Genomic DNA, 21,299 nt, shown 5'->3' with positions numbered 1-21,299 from the left:
CAGTGATGGGAATGGAGCTAGACACACTATGAGGAGAGGACAAAGGTACAGCAAAAGTGTTCCTAGCTCTTTTGGGTCTCCTTAAACTGTCCTGCCTGGACTTCCTTGTGCCCAATGCCCGCCTTGATTGTTGGCCCCACCTGGAACTTGGGGCAAATAAGGAATGTCGGTCCCCGTCTGCTGCTGTTGCTGCTGTGGCTGCTGCTGTGCCTGCTGCTACTGTGGCTGCAGCTGATGCTCTGCGGTGGCGGTGGCAGTACTCGTCCATGCAGGAGGACTGGTGGTGGCAGTGATGGTTCATGTTTGCGGAGTGGTGGCGGCAGGGCTAGTACATGTTAGAGTGTTGGCAGCAGGGCTGTTCCACGTTTGAGGAGTGATCACGGTGGCTGTGCTCCAAGCATGCATTGGGGTGGCGGTGGTGCTCCAGACAGGAGCAGCACTTGCCATGGTGGTGTCGGTGAAGTGACCAGCAGCACTCAGACTTGTGGTGGTGTAATGTTGGCTGGCTTGGCTTTGAATAGAGGTGTCCGTGCAGTGGTATGCAGCAAAAGTCGGTAGTCAGGTGAAGCGATTCAAAGGTGGCACAGTTGGAAATGACACCACTGACTGCTGCTCGTACCGATTCTGCTGCATTGCCTGCAAGAAAGCATTGTTGCAGGCCTGCAACACACTCAGCTGTTGCTCAGGACTAAGGTGTTCCGCCATGCCCTTTTCAATTTTACTAAAAAAATGGTGCGCTGGTCTGTTGAGGTCGGCCTCCAGACGGTCAAGGCGCTGTTTGACAGAGTGGAAGCGCTGTTCCATGTGGTTAAAACCACGTTCCATGAGTGAAAAACTGCTTTCCACTCTGTCTGACAGCGACTTGAGGCTGGCATTAAAGGCCTCGCTCAAGTGCATAAACTCGGGCAAGACATTCCTATCCAAGGCCCTCTGCCGCAGGTGGGTAGTGCCCGCATAACCAGTGGCAGAGACCTGGGACATGGAAACACCTGATTGATCAGCTTCCTGGTCAGCAGCTGTCCGTGTTGCTGATGTGCAAGGTGCTTCCTAGCTGTGGGATGGCTGAGACCGGTCCGAGGTCGACCGATAAAGGACCGCTCCAGGGACAGGTTGCAGGGTGCTGCTCCAGGTGCTGTGGAAGAAAGGAAAAACATTTACAAGAAGCATCAGCTGTGGAATAGAAAAGCACAGATTAATAAAAATAAAAGCCAAAAAATTAAAATACTTACGCTCTGGTGGCAAGGACCAGTCTTAGGAACTCCAAATCTTGATAGTACTGGTATTTTGTTCTGGGTCTTGACGCTGAACCACTGCGAACCTACCCCTCAGCACGAACATCAGTGTTGAAGCGGTCCTTGATCGAGCGCCAATGTGTTCGGACTTTGTCCACTGTTGGAAAAACAAACAAAAAATATTTAACAATTGTGTATGATGCACAATATATGCTATCAGTAAGCACAACAGTGCCATCAGTAAAAACAGTTAATGCGGCACAATACAGCAATGCAATACCCAAAAGCAGTCACTGTTGAGCCAGATGACACTGTTGGGTTTCCTGCTAGAATATATCTAGCAGGAAACCCAACAGTGACATCATGAACAAGAGTCAATGCGCCACAATACAGCAATACAATACCCAAAAGCAGTCACTGTTGAGCCAGATGACACTGTTGGGTTTCCTGCTAGAATATATCCAGCAGGAAACCCAACAGTACCATCAAGGACAATAGTCACTGCGGCATCACAGAGCAGGGAAATACTTACTAAACGCCTTTTTGGAGGTTGCAGGGGCGCTGTCCCAGCCATCCATCAACGCTGCGGACACCTCATTCCATAGCCGCCGGGTCACCACATTGTCCTTGTGGTCACGGCTGTCCCACAACAGGCCACGCTCCTTGACCAGGCGGATAAGCTGCTCATTATCCAGGTAGACGTCATCATCCCGTTGTGGAACCTAGACAAAAAACATTCATTAGAATCTTCGAATTTTGTCAGAATAAAAAGTTAAAAAAAAGGTTCAGAAAAGAGGAAAGATAGAAGATAAAAAATAAAAAAAAACCCCATTACAAATCATTTTATATTTACATTCCGTATCACCATCGGGACTTGGCTTGGCTGCTTCGCCCCACTAGTCACGTCCGCTGAAGATGATGATGTCTGAAAAAAAGAACAAAAAATTTTGGAGATTTGGAGAAGCAGCAGATATACTTACCAAACGCACGAAAATAATCACCTCACGGTCTACTTGTGCCAGTTCCTGCCGGGAAGGTGAATATTCAGATTCAGAAGACATACTGCATGTAAAAATAATACAAAGCATTAGTACATAATACAATTTAAAAGGAAACGCATACATTAGATATAATGATGCTCACATTCTTGCCGCTGAAGCATGAATTGAAAATGGTCTCTTCTTTTGCAGTCTGTCTGCTCTCCATGCTGTCTGTAGCGTTGTGGTACAGTGCAGGCAGACACCTAGTTTTATATAGACTCATGTTGATTGTGTAGGGGGTGGTTTCAACATGTGTCTAGACAATGATGACTCAAAAACCGCAAGCGCAAAAAACTGCATACGTGCGCATTGCAATGCGCACGTATGCGCACCCATAGACTTTAATGTTATTTTTTTGCACATTCCGTGCGCATATGTGCCCATGTGTTTTTTAAAGTGGTTGGGTGGACCAAAAAATGCAACACGTAGCATCTGGAAAGTATGGGCGCAGACCAGAAAAAAACGCAGCGCACAAAAAACGCATATAAACGCATACAAACACATGCCAATGCACACCCTTGTTAAGTATAGGAAAAAAACGCATGCGCAAAAACGCAGCGCAAAAAAATGCAAGTGTGAAACCAGACTTACAGCTAGCGGGCGCTGAGTGTTCTCCCCAGAATATGCACGGAGGCATATTGAGGCTATGGGAATGCATTGTGGTCACAGGCATAGCTGGGAATGCAATGATGAAGCCAGGGCTACCAACTGTGCCGGAGCCAGCGGGACAGTCCAAATTTTCACACTCCCTACCGCTGTCCCGGCTGGGATTTTAGTTTTCCCACACTGCGAATCAGCCACCACACCCACCTGTCATTTCAGAAGGGGCTGTGTGCTGAACACCATACAATTCCCTCTATGCACAGCACATTCCAGAACAGAAGCCATCCCCAGCTCACATGACCGTGACATCATCACAGGTCCTGAAGCTGAAGTCGCTCCTCTCCTGCATCTGCTCAGGTTGCTCATATATGGCTGTTCTGTGCACAGGACCTATGATGAGGTCACAGGAGGGGAGGAGTCAAGGGTCACGTGATGAGGGGTCTCAGTGTCTGCAGGACTCTGCTGTGCTGTTGTCATGGTGCTGGATGAGGGAGAGTTTACTTGTGGGGTCAGGATGGGTTTACAGGGTGGATGTAGCAAAGCCGTGTGTGTATGAGGTGTGCAGGGCAGAGCTGTGTGTGTACAAGGTGTATGGAGCGGAGCCGTGTGTGTATGAGATGAACGTAGCGGAACTGTGTGTATACGAGGTGTACGGAGCGGAGCCGCGTGTGTACTTGGTGTATGGAGCGGAGCTGTGTGTGTACGTGGTGTATGAAGCGGAGTCACGTGTATACGGGGTGTACAAAATGGAGCGCTGTGTGTACGAAGTGTACGGAGCTGAGCCGTGTGTTTACGGGGTGTATGAAACAAAGCACTGTGTGTACGAAGTGTACGGAGCTGAGCCATGTGTATATGGAGCGGAGCAGAGCCACATGTGTACGGGGTGTACGGAGCGGAGCCGCATGGGTACGAGGTGTACGGAGCGAAGCCGTGTATGTACAATGTGTACAGAGCGAAGCCATGTCTGTGCGAGGCATACAAAGCTGAGTCGTTAGTGTATGAAGGATACACTAACAACATTTATATTGCATTTATATTGCATAGAGAGAAAGCTTCTGTAAAGTCACTGCAGGAGTATGCGCTGGTAGCATCTCCTCATTAGCCAGTGTTTTTCAGCTGGGACGGTCGCATCTTAGCACAATTAAGGTTGAAAAATGTATATCTCCCAGATATGAATTACGGCGTGAGACACAACGATGGACAGGTATGGTATATTGGTGGTTTGTTTTTTTTATTACAGGAGAACGAGGGCATCACATGGATTAGCTGTATAATAAAGATGGGAAACTGTGTTTAGTGTTTTATGTCATTAAAATACTTTAGTCTGGCTGTGATTTTTACTTAATCTATAACAACTGTAGGATTAGTAATGGATAGGTGTCTTATTAACGCCTCTCCATTACTAAGCCATGGGCTTGATGTGACCTTACAATACATAGCTGACAACCCCACAACTATTCCACACTTGCTACCGCTACAGGGCAATTGAGAAGAGAGCGGCTAAGTGCCAGAATCGGCGTATCTTAGAGATGTGAGCTGGTGTTTGTAGCCAGGGGGCAGCCAATATCCATGACCACTTCCTAGGCTATGAATATCAGCCTTGAGCTGACTGCATAGCCTTTTCTGGTTATTAATTATAGGGGGACCACACATCATTTTTTTGGGGCGTCCCCCTTTTTTAATAGCCAGTAAAGGCTAAGTGTACAGCTGTGAGCTGATATTAATAGCCTGGGAAGGTCCATGGGTATTACCCGCTTCCCAGGCTATAAACTTCTGCCCCAGTCGCTGGCTTTCTCTCTCTGGCTTGGAAAATTGTGGGGGAGCCTAGGCCATTTTTTCAAAAAAATAATGTTTTATTAATTCAGCACATTAACATTAAGCTGCACACATAATATACTAATTGTATTTGCCACACATCTATATATCTACATATTCTGAATGTATTTACTGTATGTAAACCAACTATTCTATTATTTTCTGATATGTATGTAATATAAATACATATATATATGTATGTGTGTCACTGACATGTATATATATATATATATGTGTATTCTACAGTATTTGTATGTATCTATTCTACCTTTTCTATTATAACCTGTCTGTGTGACTTTACTGTAGATATATATATATATATATATATATATATATGAATTGCCAGCTTTTCAAAGGAGGTGCTTAAGCAGTGCTTAAAAATCACACAGCACTCACATGGTGCGAGTTCTGTGCGATTTTTTTTCTCTCACCCATTGACTTCTATTGTGGGATGTGATCCGATTTTTTATTACAATCGCAGCATGCTGTGATTTTTTTTCCAGTCCGATCATGATCCGATCCGAGCTGGAAAAAAAAACGCAGATGAAGACACAATCATAGAATAACATTGGTCTGAATTCAATCCGATTTTTTTATCGGATTGAATTCGTCCAATTTCACCGCAAGTGGACATGAGCCCTTAGTCGGAATGGACAGCTTTGGACTCTTATGTCTACTGGGACTCTTGATGGGGGGAGAGGGAGGATCAGGTTGAGGATTGTGAAGACCAGCCTCTTGGCTACTGAGAATAGACCATGTGGAAGACTTGGTGGTGCTGTTTGTCAACACAATGGAGCCTTTGTCTGCCATCAATCCCACAGCATCCGCTCACTTGTCTGGGTTTGACATTGGTCTAGCTCACAGATCAAATTTTGACAAGAATCTAGAACGAGATACAGTCACCTTATTATCTGTCACATGGCTTTGCTGGGCATCACCACATACACGTCCCCATTCCTTAACGTCACTCCCATATTGAATGCATTATTAAAAATAATGTCCTGGCTTTATTTTTCACAAGTACCCTCACAGAGGTCTTATGTACAAACTTCTTGTATCTAGCAACGTGAGGGTAATTTCATTTTAGCTATTAGCTTTATTACACACAGCAACAGCAGACTCAGGAAAATTACTGGTAAATAGTGATGTTTGCATATCTCAGCAGGCTTTGCACCAGTTCCACAACTGCTTGATAAATATATGATATTTATTTAACCCCTTAACTCCCGGAGCTTTTTTCAGTTTCGCCTTTTTCTTTTTCACTCCCATTCTTCTCAGAGCCATAACTTTTTTATTTTTCCATCAATATACCCATGTGAGGGCTTGTTTTTTGCGGGACTAGTTGTAATTTTGAACAACTGCATTGGTTTTACCATGTCGTGTACTAAAAACCAGGAAAAAAATTCCAAGTGCGGTGAAATTGCAAAAAAAGCAATCCCATGCTGGTTTTTTGTTTGGCTTTTTTACTAAGTTCGCTAAATACTAAAACTGACCTGCTATTATGATTCTCCAAGTAATTTTGAGCTCATAGACAACAAACATGCCTAGGTTCTTTTTATCTAAGTGGTGAAAAAAATTCCAAACTTTGCTAATAAAAATCGCGCCATATTCTGACACCCGTCGTGCCTCCATTTTTTTGTGATCTTGGGTTGGGTGAGGGCTTATTTTTTGTGTGCTGAGCTGACATTTTTAAAGATACCTTTTGGAGCAGATACGATCTTTTAATTGCACGCTATTGCATTTTAATGCAATGTCGCGGCAACCAAAAAAAAGTATTTTGGCGTTTTGATTTTTTTTCTTGCTATGCCATTTAGCGATCAGGTTAAGCCTTTTTTTATTGATAGCTCGGGTGTTTCTGAACACGGTGATACCAAATATGTCTATGTTTGATTTTATTTTTATTGTTTTATTTTGAATGGGGTGAAAGGGTAGAAATTTGAACTTTTATTTTTTGCTTTTTTTTATATTTTTATAAACATTTTTCTTTAACTTTTGACATATTTTAATAGTCTTCATGGGAGACTAGAAGCTGCCACAACCCAATCGGCTCTGCTACATAGAGGCAATGATCAGATCGCCTCTATGCAGCAGATTTACTTGCTATGGGCGCCGACCACTGGGTGGCACTCACAGCAAGCCTGCACTGACAACCATAGAGGTCTCCAGGAGACCTCCGTTGTCATGCCAACACACCAGTGACCCACGATCACGTGCTGGGGGTCACGGGTGTGCATATTTCTGGTGCTATTGCCAGAAGCGCTTGTTAAATGCCGCTGTCAGAGTTTGACAGAGGCATTTAACTGGTTAATAGCTGCGGGTGGATCATGATTCCACCCGCGGTTATTGCGGGCACATGTCAGGGAGTCTGACATCGGCGTACTATTACGCCTGATATCAGAAAGGGGTTAACCAATAGCACAGTAATTTTTTTAAAATATAGCCTTTATTGCACACGTCAATAGCAAACTCAGTAAAATTACTGGTAAATAGTGAGGTTTGCGCATGTGAGTAGACTTTGCGCCAGTTGCACAACAGATAGATAAATATACACTATTTATTTAACCAATAGCAGAGTAATTTTTTTATGTCATCATTTTGACACACGCCAACAGGAAACTCAAGAAAATTACTGGTAAATAGTAACGTTTGTATTTCACAACATGCTTTGCGCCAGCTGCACAACTGCTCGATAAATATACACTATTTAACTGATAGCAGAGTAATTTTTTTATATCGCCTAAGTGACGCACACCAACAGCACACTCAAGAAAATTACTGGTAAATAGTGATGTTTGTGTATGTAAGCAGGCTTGATGCCAGTCACACAAATGCTATATATATAATTGTGCTATTTATTTAACCAATATCAGAGTAATTTTTTTAAAATATTACCTTTATTACACATGCCAACAGCAGACTCAGGAAAATGACTTGTAAATAGTGACGTTTGCATATGTGAGAAGGCTTTGCACCAGTCGCACAACTTTTAGATAAATATACACTATTTATTTATCCGAAAGCACATTCTAAAATATCACTTTTATGACACACACCAACAGCAAACTCAGGAAAATTACTGGTAAATAGTGATGTTTGCGTATGTGAGCAGGATTTGCGCCAGTTGCTCAACTGCTAGATACATAGATGCTATTTATTTAACCAATAGTGCAGTAATTATTTTTTTATATCACCTTTATGACTCATGCCAACAGCAGACTTAAGGAAAATTTATTTTAAATTGTTACTTTTGTGTATTTCAGCAGGCTTTGCATCAGTCTCACAGCTGCTAGATAAATAAACGCTATTTATTTAACCAATAGCACAGCAATTTTTTTTATATCGCCTTTATGACTCACGCCAACAGCAGACTCAGGAAAATTACTGGTAAATAGTGATGTTTACTTATCTCAACTGGCTTTACTCCAGTTGCACAACTGCTAGATAAATATACACTATTTAACCAATAGCAGAGTAACTATATTTTAATATCGCCTTTATGACATAAGTAAACAGCAGACTCAGGATAATTATGGGTAAATTGTGATGCTTGCGTATCTCAGCAAGCTTTGCGCCAGTCGCACAGTTGCTAGATAAATATACGCTATTTAACCAAAACAAGAGTAATTTTTTTCAATATCGCCTTTATGACACAAGCCAACAGCAGACTCAGGAGAATTATTGGTAAATAGTGATGTTTACATATGTGAGCAGGCTTTGTGCCAGTCTCATAACTGCTAGATAAATATACGCTATTTATTTAACCAATAGCACATTTTTTTAAAATATCGCCTTTATGATAGACGCCAACAGCAAACTCAGGAAAATAACTGGTAAATAGTGACATTTGCATATTTATCTGCTTGATAAATATATGCTATTTATTTAACCAATAGCAGAGAAATTATTTTTATATCGTATTTATGATACACACCAACAGGAGACTCACGAAAATTGCTTGTAAATAGTGACGTTTGAATATCTCAGTAGACTTTGCGCCAGACACACAACTGCTAGATAAACATTTGCTATTTATTTAACCAATAGAATAGTAATTTTTTTATATCGCCTTTATGACACAAGCTAACAGCAGAATCAGGAGATTTACTGGTAAATAGTGATGTTTATGTATGTGAGCAGGCTTTGCACCAGTCGCACAACTACTAGAAAAATATACGCCATTTATTTAAACAATAGCAGAGTATTTAATTTTTTGTATCACCTTTATGACACACGCCAACAGCTGACTCGGAAAATTTACTGGTAAAAAGTGACGTTTGTGTATGTGAGCAGGCTTTTCGCCAGTCGCACAACTGCTAGATAAATAAACTATTTCATCAGTAGGTGAGGAATATTATTTAGCTCTAAAAAAAGATGTTTAGTATATGATGGCACTAAGGAATGTTATTTAGTTGTAAAGATAGAGTAGTTTAGTATATGCTGCTACTGAGGAACTCAGGAATATTATTTAGCTCTTTAAAAATTTGTTTAGTATATACTGGTGCTGAGGAATATTATTTTATTATAAAAAGAGCTGTTTTGTATATTATGGTACTGGATATGAAACCCTGCCTCTCTCCCTACTCACACAATCTGTTCCTACAGTGTATACAATGCAACCTAGCAGAGATCTGCTGTATATACTTGCAATGCTAACACCCTGCCATTCACTCTCCCTCGTATTAAATTTCTTCTTATGCTTTCTCAGTCTAACAGAGAACTCATCTTCACTCTCAGTAGCTCTTAAAAAATCTTTTTGGACTCAGAAATTCTCCCTACTGTATACGCTGCTTTCATTCTCTCTATACTCACATTATGCTTTTACTACACTGTTTCCGCATGCAAGATGGCACCCGCAGGGCATAAATATCCCCTATGACACTGTAAGGCCAGCCAATCACAGTAATGCTACCCCAAAGATGGCGACTGCATTACTGGGATGGTCAAGCAAGCCCAGCAAGTTCTTTGGCTGCAAATAAAGCGCCAAACATGCTGGGCCAGTCAATCAAATATATTGGGGTGAATAGCTAACTACTTGCTGAGTAAAGAATAGCACGAATAGCGTACTATTCGTGTGAGTAATTAATAGTGCCGAATGTATTCGCTCTTCATTAATCATTATAAAGCTTTTTTGAACAAGAATTGGTTGGAACACTATACCAAATTCATAGATAAAGAGTATGAGTGCAAAGTGATCTAAAACTAAAAGATGAAAACTTAAAAAAAATTGCTAATGTCTGAATTGTAATTAGTTTTTATTTTTTACAGATAAAATGACTTATAACTATTTTCTATATAAAGGGATCAGATTTACCAATGACTTGTACTCAGAAGAGTCTATTGCTTATGCAGAAAATGAATTTAAAGTATTGGATGATGACATTTACAATGTAACCTTTCCCAAATCAGGTAATTAGCATATTTTAATATTTGTCACTTTAATATAAATTAATTATTTATATAATTAACCTTAAAATCTTTAAATAATCTTTGTTTTTGTAAAGTCAGGTCCAGTATGGTTCACCACAATGTTTGACCGTGTGGATGGTGTTTTCATGGTGATATGTTATCTTTCAAACACACTTAAGCCCCCGTTACACACTGCGATATCACTAGCAATATCGCTGTAAAGTCACCGATTTTGTGACGTAGCAGCGATATTGCTAGCGATATCGCTACATGTGATACTTACCTCCGACCGGCTCCCCCGCTGATTATCGCTGGTCGTGCGAGAAGGTCCTGCATCAATTCTCGTAGGGCGCTTCCTGCTGTGCTTCCTGTGGCGCCGACGAGCGACGCGTGGACGCGGGCGGACGTCAGGATCGCCGCGTCTGACAGGTAAGTAGCAACCCCAGCGATGTCGCTGGTGAGATCTGCCTGTGTGGCAGCTCACTAGCGACCACTTAGCGATGTACCAGCGATCCATATCGTTGTCGGGATCGAGGGTGCATCGCTAAGTGTAACAGTACCCTTAGAGTTTGGCATTTAGCCAAAAAAGCACTACTTTGATGTCATCTGACTAGAGTACACTCTTCCACATGTTACCAAACAAAGCAACATTTTTGTGCTACATGTAAAATACTATGTATGGTGGAATACTAACATCACCCTGGAAATACCATCCGGTCAGTCAAACATGGTGGTGACAGCATCATGCTGTGAGGATTTTTTGGTTCAGCAGAAATAGGGAAGTTGATCAAAGTTGATTGAGAGATGGATGAAGAAAAATACATGGAAATTGTGGAAGAAAAGTGGTTAGGGACTGCAAAGAAATTGGGACTAGGGCGCAGTTTCACCTTCCAGCAGGTTAAGAACCCAGGCCTCTAGATATGCAAAACTCATAAAGACATACCCCAAAAAACTTGCAGTAGCAATTGCAGTGAAAGGTTGTTCTAAAAAGCAAGAATGCATTTTCAAGGCATGGTGTGTATATATACAGGGTGGACCATGTATGTGGATACACCTAAATAAAATGGGAATGGTTGGTGATATCAACTTTCTGTTTGTGGCACATTAGTATATGAGTGGGGGGGTAACTTTTCAAGATGGGTGGTTACCATGGAGACTATTTTGAAGTTGGCCATTTTGGATCCAACTTTATTTTTTCCAGTGGGAAGAGGGTCATGTGACACATCAAACTTATTGAGAATCTCACAAGAAAAACAATGGTGTGCTTGGTTTTAACGTAACTTTATTATTTCATGAGTTATTTACAAGTTTATGACCACTTATAAAATGTGTTCAAAGTGCTGCCCATTGTGTTGGATTGTCAATGCAACCCTCTTCTCCCACTCTTGACACACTGATAGCAACACCGCAGAAGAAATGCTAGTCTAAGGGGGTCAGATGCCTTGCAGGATTGCTCGGACCTGACACCCATAATGTGATGGTGCACCATCTTGCTGGAAAACTCAGGGAACATGCCATCTTCAGTACATAAAGAGGGCAACACATGATCATTTAGCAATTTCAGATATACAGTGGCATTGAGGTTTCCATTGATGAAGAATGGCCCCACTATCTTTGTACCCCATTTACCACACCATACCATCAATTATGGGTGTCAGGTCCGAGTATTCCTTCATGAACAGTTTCCTGGAAAGTGGATTGATCATCGTGGGCCAGTTGAATGGCCACCAAGGTGTCCTGAACTGACCCCCTTAGACTTTTTTCTTTGGGGTCATCTAAAGGCAATTGTCTATGCTGTGAAGATACGAGATGTGCAGCATCTGAAACAATGAAAACTGGAAGCCTGTACTAGCATGCTAGCATTTCTTCTGTAGTGTTGCTATCAGTGTGTATGTGTGTGTATATATATATATATATATATATTGTAGAGTAGCGCTGTCATTCGGGTAGGGGACACTTGCTTGGCAGCCAATAAATCACATCTGGCACAGGTTTCTTCAGATAAACAGCATAGCGTCCATGACAGAGCTTCCCTCTGTTATCCCTGTGGTCACACAGGTTATGCAATGTTCAGCACCAGGCTCTCTTAGCCTCACAGTTATGTCCCCTCTCTGGGCTTACCTCATGGCTGCTTCATACTGCAGACATTCATTCCCTCCAGGGAACTAACAGGCACGTGCAGCCATTAACACAGCGTTCACTTGCTGTCAGGAAAACAGCCCCATCTCTCTCAGATGGGACCTTCAAAAACAGACCAACCGGGTCCCTGCATTCACTCCATGTGACCTACCCTGGCCACCTTATATGGTCCGTAGCCACGCTCACCGGGTCACATGGCTATGACCTCATCACAGGTCCTTCAACCACTCATACACACTTTACAATAGCGTTCTTAAACTCACCCCCTGGGTGGGTTTGTAGGTAACTGGTTTCGCCCGTCTCACCAGCTACCTGGAGACTTCTCCCTGACACATTGGAACGAAAGATCAGCTCTGCTGATCAGCACATAAGCAAGCCTCCATCCCAAGGCCACCCACTTTGAGATACATAACGATCCTTTGGCACCCTGCTCCTGTTACCACTCTGGACAAGGCTATCCGTTCGTCCTGGGACACCCACACAGCGCCCCCTAGCGGACACAGTGGTCACTACACCACAATATATATACTTATATATATGTGTGTGTATATGTGTGTATGTGTGTATATATATATATACATATATATATATATGAACAATGACAAAGCAAAGTCCAGCAATAACGTGAGCAATCCAGGATGCTGTTAAAAATTTTTTTCTTTTTATTCATAAATCCATTAAAATGCAATGGTCCAATCAGTTCAAAACAGCAATAATGCAGGAAAGTCGTGCAGATAGGACTACGCGTTTCAGCGGTAGAACCCGCCTTCTTCACGGTCCAGAATCCTGAGATTCTGGACCGTGAAGAAGGCGGGTTCTACCGCTGAAACGCGTAGTCCTATCTCCACGACTTTCCTGCGTTATTGCTGTTTTGAACTGCTTGGACCATTGCATTTTAATGGATTTATGAATAAAAAGAAAAAATTTTTTAACAGCATCCTGGATTGCTCACGTTATTGCTGGACTTTGCTTTGTCGTTGTTCACATTTGTATGGATGGACTCCTACATCCAGATCCAGGCACAACGGAGTTAACCAGGTCAGCTGAGGTTCCAGGTGGTTCACAGGAGTGAGCTGGTCTACATTGTTGGATTTATATATATATATATATATATATATATATAGAAAAAACGATTTTGATTTAGTCAGCCACTAACTGTGCAAGTTCTCCCCCTTACAAAGATGCAAAAGGTCTGTAATTGACATTATAGGTAGACCACAGCTACTAGAGTCAAAATGAGATAACAAATTCAGAAAATCACCTTGTCTGATTTGGCAAAATTTATTTTGCAAATTATGGTGGAAAATAAGTATTTGGTCACCTAAAACATGCAAGATTTCTGGCTCTCACAGACCTGTAACATCTTCTTTAAGAGGCTCCTCTGTCCTCCACTCATTACCTGTAGTAATGGCACCTGTTTGAACTTGTTATCAGTATAAAAGACACCTGTCCACAACCTCAGTCACACACAATTTGAAGTTCTTTCACTGTTCCTACAAAATTTGTGCCTCTATCAGAGCGAATGTGCTTCACTGGGCCTCTGATAGCAATGAAACGTCGGAGTGCGTTTATGAAACTTGAAGAGTCCATGGATTCAATTACCTTGATCTGGACTGCTCTGATGGACATACAGGTGAACATAACTGCCCAGCGTTTTAAGCTGCCTTTGACTCTTCTAGTGTGCTGTGCAACCACAGACCATGGCCGGAATGCATACAGTCCATTGTTGGTAAAGGGAAGATCCGTGCTAAGTCTGTCTGATGGGAGATTGGTTATCTTTGGGTTTTGAGTCACGCCACTGAGTTTGCGACAAGTCATACAGTTGAAGATGAGATTACTCACACATCTCTTTCCTCCAACTATCTGTCATGGTTTACTGGGTTCTCAGATTAGGTAGTTGCAAGGTTAAAGGGGTTGTCCGGGCTTTTCACATAATCTCAGTGCATATCTGGGCTGCAGAATGCTGACAATAAGTAATTTACCTTCTGTGGCCAGTTTGCAGCGTTTGCTAGATATCAGCTCTTGCTTGTAATAAAAACGTCCAGGGGGGGTGTGTTCTGGCATTGAAATGAGAACTGGTCGTTTCCTCCTATTCTACTAAAAACATGCCCTCTATAGCAACAACCCCACCCTTCATAGCAACAGGCCCTCCCCGACCACATGAACAAGCCTATCCTTCCTCACACAGTAACAAATCCTCCCACTCTAGCAGCCTCAGTGCAGAGAGCAGGACCACACATCTGCTCCTCACCCAGACACACGCTGAACTGTGATCTATGGAAAGTGAAACTATTGAGGAGGAAACAACCAGATCTCATTTCAATGCCAGAACACACCCCCCCTGGACGTTTTTATTACAAGCAAGAGCTCATATCTAGCAAACGCTGCAAACTGGCCACAGAAGGTAAATTACTTATTGTCAGCATTCTGCAGCCCAGATATGCACTGAGATTATGTGAAAAGCCCGGACAACCCCTTTAACTCTGATGGCTTCTTTCTGGGTCTTGGGAGGCATTTTATAGCCTAACTGTGAGACCATTCTTTGTCGTTTATACTCTGACCCTTGGCTGAGTGTGTCTGACCCTGCTGTGTTTTGTGCCTGTGCTATTGTCTGTTTGTCTGGTTTTGATCTGGTTCTGTCCCCGTTGTCATTCTTGCCTGCCGTGTCTGTAACGTTTATTGCACGTCCTGGTTAACTGATCTCTTGCTACGTTCTGACTATCCTTCTGACTACCCCTGTGTACTGCACCGCCCTCTCTGTATTTGGACCTTGGCTTGTGTGACTACATTATCTCTGCTTTCCTTTTAACATCCCTGGGACCTCCACTCCTTCCTGCAGGTGCCCCCTGGAGCCGCAGCAACCCCGCGCTGTCTCCCTTTACAGTGGCGCTATGCTCCGCCCACCTACTCTGATTCTGTCACGTGACCGCAGGTCCTGTCTGCCTTCTCCTGTGAGCAACTAGCTTCCTCAGCACTGCTAGTACCGCTCACATTCGCTGCTCCTCGGTGCCACGGGCTTATCCCCGGCACCTGACGTCCAGGTCAGCCTCCTGCGCTACCACCGGTGAGTTCTCATCGGTCAGCGGGTCCTGACACTATCCATAGTCCAGCAGTTTGTAGATTCTCTTCAGTAAACAATCAGCCCTGATGTTTCACCAAAACATGGTGGTGCTGCGCCAGCAGAGTCATGACTAGTGTTGAGCGATAACATCCGATACTGAGAAATATCGGATCGGATTGGTCGGACCGATACCCAAAAAGTATCAGGTATCGCCGATTCCGATACCGGAAGTCCCATGCAAGTCTATGGGGCAGAAATATCAGAAGTAAAAAAAACCCTTTCTTTCCTTGTACATCCAGTTCGGGAGGGGGGAAGAGTGTGGGCGGTGCGTGGGCGGACACTGTGCGCATCTGTGTGTGTGGGCGGGGTCTGTGCGGGCCTCTCGAGGGCCTATGCAGGCCTCTCGGGCAGTGGCGTATCTAGGGGGGGCAGCCGGGGCAGTTGCCCCGGGCGCAGCCAGCAGGGGGGCGCAGTCGGGCCGCCTAATGCAGCGGTCCGCAGTGTCCTCCCTGGCGGCTGCATTCTGCCGCCCCCCGCCTGGGAGTCGGCGGTTCTCTGTGTCAGCTGTCAAGCTGACAGCCGGCGCAGAGAAGGAGGCTGTGCCGGCTCCCAGGGAGCAATTGTACTGGCGTCTATACAGACGCCTGTACAATTGAAGCTCTGACCGCCGGGCCAGAGCGACGTCAGCAGCGTGATCATGTCATGTGATTACGCTGCTAACGTCACTCCCCGGTGCCCAAAGCAAACGCTGGTGGTAAGTGTGCTCCACTGTGGAGCTGAAGAACCACCGAAGATGGGAGATGAGGGGGAGTTAATGAGTGGAGATGGGGGGGATTTGTAGAGGGGATGGCGGTTAATGTGTGGGGGTATTTAGAGTGGGGATGGGGGTTAATGAGTGGGGATGCCATGGGGTTAATGTGTGGGGGTATTTAGAGTGGGGATGGGGGTTAATGAGTGGGGATACCATGGGGTTAATGTGTGGGGGGATTTGGAGTGGAGATGGGGGTTATTTAATGTGATGGGGGTTAATGAGTGGGGATTGGGTTAATGTGTGCGGGGGTTAATGAATGGGGATGGGGATTAATGTGTGGGGGCGTTAATGAGTGAGGATGGGGGTTAATGTGTGTGGGGGTTAATGAATGGGGATGGGGGTTAATGTGTGGGGGTATTTGGAGTGCAGATGGTTATTTAATGTGTGGGGGGATTTGGAGTGGTGATGGGGTTAATGAGTGGGGATTGGGTTAATGTGTGCGGGGGTTAATGAATGGGGATGGGGGTTAATGTATGGGGGCGTTAATGAGTGGGGTTGGGGTTAATGTGTGGGGGTATTTGGAGTGCTGGTGGGGGTTAATGAGTGGGGATTGGGTTAATGTGTGGTTGGATTTGGAATGGGGATGGGGTACTTAATGTATGTGGGGGATTGGGGATGGGGGGATTTAATGTGTGGGGAGATTTGAGGACACAAAATAAAGAGTATGTATGAGGAAACAGTATGGGGGATTGGTGCAGACAGTATGGGGAGCGAATGGGTTAATGTAAGTGGACACAGTATGGGGAGTCGGGGATATGTGTGAGCAGACAGTATAGAGAGTGAGGGGGTAAATATATGAGGAGACAGTATGGTGAACAGGTGGGATGTTAGAGGAGACAGTATGAGGAGGGAGGGGAATAGTGTGAGTGGACAGTATATTGCAGATATTTTTATTTAGGAGCATTATAATGACACTTCTATCTTTAAGGGCGTCGTGTGGAGATTTGCTGCAGAAGACCGGAGAAGATGGAAGTCTACAGAGACGGCTGTGGATGAGAAAACTCATCATGGGGTCTAGAAGAAAAGGAGACCGACTGCAGAGACGACGTCATCTATAAGGTACTTGGATGTAAATGTTATTTGTGATACTAATTCTCATGTTTTTATTTGTTAGGAACATTAAAGGGGTTGTCCAGGTTTGTACGGAGTCTGCAGTCATTCTATGTGACTGCAGACTTCTGAATTCTCACAGTGCTCACTGAATGCTGTTAGGATTCTCTCGTGCCGGAAATTTACATACATGCGGTCACATGCTGACTAGACATGTGTGGCCTCACTCAATGAAAATGAACGGAGCGAGGCCGGGCACGTCTAGTCGGAATGTGGCCAGAAGTATATAAATCACATACTTGTGCTGACATGACTGTACATCGGCAAGGGAGAATCCTAAATGTGTGCAGTGCATTAGTTGTGAGAATTCAGAAGCTGCAATGTCAGGATTCAGCGCTGCAGGTTCCAGTAGTCATCACATGGACACTTCACTCATGTGCGATTTTCATACTTGACAACGAGCTTCTCTTCCTGCTTCTCTCAGTTTTTTACTGAACATTGAGAGCATTAGGAGGAGCAGCTCGTGGGTACATGGCTAAGTGTGCAAGTCGCATATGTACTTGGGGGGGCGCCGAACCAAATACTTGCCCCGGGTGCCAGAGAGCCTAGATACGCCTCTGCTCTCGGGGGTCTGTGCGGGCCTGCCGGGGCCTGTATGGGCCTCTCGGGGGTCTATGCGGGCCTGCTGGGGCTCTTTGCGGGCCTGCCGGGGCCTGTACGGGCCACTCGGGGGTCTATGAGGGCCTGCTGGGGCCCTGTGCGGGCCTGCCAGGGCCTGTATGGGCCTCTCGGGGGTCTATGCGGGCCTGCCGGGGCCCTGTGCGGGCCTGCCGGGGCCTGTACGGGCCTGCCGGGGGCCTGTGCCGGCTGTCGGGGGCCTGTACGGGCCTCTCGGGGGTCAATGCGGGCCTGCCGGGGCCTGTACGGGCCTCTCGGGGGTCTATGCGGGCCTGCCGGGGGTCTTGTGTGTGTGCAGGCATCGTCCGATGGGACTACAAGTCCCATCGGGCGATGCCTGCTACAATGACAATGATTGACACATTAGTCAATGATGGGACAGTAGTAGTCCCATCATCCGGCTAATGTGTTGAATGTAAAAAAAAAAAAGCATACATACTACATACATACTACAGTCATGGCCAAAAGTTTAGAGAATGACACAAATATTATATTTTCACATGATCTGCTGGCCTCTGGTTTTTATGTGTGTTTGTCAGATGTTTTTATCACATACAGAAATATAATTGCAATCATATTATGAGTAACAAAAGGTTATATTGACAGTTAGAATGAGTTAATGCAGCAAGTCAATATTTGCAGTGTTGACCCTTCTTCTTCAGGACCTCAGCAATTCTCCCTGGCATGCTCTCAATCAACTTCTGGATCAAATCCTGACTGATAGCAGTCCATTCTTGCAAAATCAATGCTTTTATTTTGTCCGAATTTGAAGGTTTTTGTTTGTCCACCCGTCTCTTGATGATTGACCACAAGTTCTCAATGGGATTAAGATCTGGGGAGTTTCCAGGCCATGGTCCCAAAATCTCTATGTTTTGTTCCCTGAGCCATTTAGTAATCACCTTTGCTTTATGGCAAAGTGCTCCATCATGTTGAAAAAGGCATTCTTGATCGCCAAACTGCTCTTGGACGGTTGGGAGAAGTTGCTCTTGGAGGACATTCTGGTACCATTCTTTATTCATGGCTGTGTTTTTAGGAAAGACTGAGAGAGAGCCCATTCCTTTGGCTGAGAAGCAACCCCACACATGAATGGTTTCAGGATGCTTGACAGTTGGCAAGAGACAAGACTGGTGGTAGCGCTCACCTGGTCTTCTCCGAATAAGCCGTTTTCCAGATGTCCCAAACAATCGAAAAGGGGATTCATCAGAGAAAATGACTTTACCCCAGTCCTCAGCAGTTCACTCCCTGTACCTCTTGCAGAATATCAGTCTGTCCATGATGTTTTTTCTGGAGAGAAGTGGCTTCTTTGCTGCCCTCCTTGAGACCAGGCCTTACTCCAAGAGTCTCTGCCTCACAGTGCGTGCAGATGCACTCACACCTGCCTGCTGCCATTCCTGAGCAAGCTCTGCACTGCTGGTAGCTCGATCCCGCAGCTGAAACACTTTTTAGAGACGGTCCTGGCGCTTGCTGGTCTTTCTTGGGCGCCCTGGAGCCTTTTTGGCAACAAGGGAACCTCTCTCCTTGAAGTTCTTGATGATGCGATAGATTGTTGACTGAGGTGCAATCTTTCTAGCTGCGATACTCTTCCCTGTTAGGCCATTTTTGTGCAGTGCAATGACGACTGCACGTGTTTCTTTAGAGATAACCATGGTTAACAGAAGAGAAACAATGATGCCAAGCACCAGCCTCCTTTTAAAGCATCCAGTGATGTTATTCTTACTTAATCATGACAGATTGATCTCCAGCCCTGTCCTCATCAACACCCACACCTGTGTTAATGGAGCAATCACTGAAATGATGTTAACTGGTCCTTTTAAGGCAGGGCTGCAATAATGTTGAAATGTGTTTTGGGGGATAATGTTCATTTTCTAGGCAAATATTGACTTTGCAAGTAATTGCTGTTAAGCTGATCACTCTTTATAACATTCTGGAGTATATGCAAATTGCCATTAGAAAAGATGAAGCAGTAGACTTTGTAAAAATTAATATTTGTGTCATTCTCTAAACTTTTGGCCATGACTGTACATACAGTACATACTACATACATACTACATTCATACAACATACATACATACTATATACATACTTCATATATACTACATTCATACAACATACATACATACATACTACATATATACTACATTCATACAACATACATACTACATACTACATACATACTACATATATACAACATTCATACAACATACATACTATATATATATATACTACATTCATACAACATACATACATACTACATACATACTACATATATACTACATTCATACAACATGCATACATAAATACTACATATATACTACATTCATACAACATACATACATACTACATACATACTACATATATACTACATTCATACTATATACATGTATACATACTACATATATACTAAATATATACTACATTCATACAACATACATACATACTACATACATACTACATATATACAACATTCATACAACATACATACATACATGTTGTGAGTTCATTTTCCCCTTCACCGTTGATGTCTGATGAACTCCCTCTGCTGGTGAAGAGAGGTAGTGAAATTGATTGGGTTGGGAAGAACCTGTCATCTGAACAGGTGGAGCCTGATTGGACACCCGGAATCACTGAGTGGATATAAGGCAGCTGACGCCCTACAGGGGTGCTGGTGATCCTTTCTGCTCTGAGCTCTTGCAAACCAGTTCAGTACCTGTCTTCTGAAAGCTAAGTATTTGATCTCTTATTTTTCCATGAGATATTGTCTGTTTACTTAGTGTTTGTGTTCTGCCTGCCCTTGTTGGTACAGGCTGAGCTCCATTTTTGTCTCTGGTCAAGTTGTTCTTTTGCTCAGTTTTCAGCATATACCTGAGTGCTGATATTGTGATTTTGAAGTCTAGTGACTTCAGGGCCTTTTTTCTATCAGACATGTTGGACATTATTTTGGCAGAATTTTTGCGGATTGCAGCCAGCATTTTTTCTGTCCTTTCCTATTTAGTTAGTTGGGCCCCATCATTTGCTCAACCTGTCTTTCTGTCTGTGTTTGTGTTTTCATCTGCTTTTCACCGACAATACATGTTGGGGGCTGTCTATTGCTTTGGGGTCTGCTCTGGGGCAGTTTAGATTTCCCCTTTCTTTCTTTAGGCTTATTTAGTTCTCAGGCTGTAAACGAGGGGTCTAGGGCACCATAGGAACCCCCCACGGCTACTGTTAGTTGTGTGAATAGGATCAGGGGTCTGCAATCTGATAGCTACCAACCTCTCCGGTTTTCTGGACTTAGCTTGTATTTTTGTTTTTTCCTCCTTCGGTGACTCATTCATAACACATACATACTACATATATACTACGTATATACTACATTCATACAACATACATACATACTACATACATATATACAACATTCATACATCATACATACATACATACTACATATATACTACATTCATACAACATACATACATACATACTAC

The 21,299-nt window shown here is 43.7% G+C and overlaps 1 protein-coding gene across 2 annotated transcripts in view; it reads left to right on the top strand.

Annotated features, from left to right (window-relative positions):
• The window catches only part of LOC141085649 (sulfotransferase 2B1-like), a 201,801-nt gene that overhangs the window by 46,748 nt on the left and 133,754 nt on the right, over window positions 1-21,299 (top strand). For both annotated transcript variants that reach the window (XM_073571195.1, XM_073571194.1), the window contains exon 2: window positions 9,956-10,096. In XM_073571195.1, the coding sequence (XP_073427296.1) occupies window positions 9,961-10,096 (136 nt within the window). In that variant the 5' untranslated portion in view covers window positions 9,956-9,960. The remainder of the gene's footprint in view (window positions 1-9,955; window positions 10,097-21,299) is intronic.

Source organism: Dendrobates tinctorius, unplaced genomic scaffold (assembly GCF_039654945.1).
Source record: "Dendrobates tinctorius isolate UK_male_01 unplaced genomic scaffold, ASM3965494v1 ptg000028l, whole genome shotgun sequence".
NCBI lineage: Eukaryota > Metazoa > Chordata > Amphibia > Anura > Dendrobatidae > Dendrobates > Dendrobates tinctorius.
Note: the sequence above shows the minus strand (reverse complement) of the source record. Positions and strands in the feature narration are given on the sequence as shown.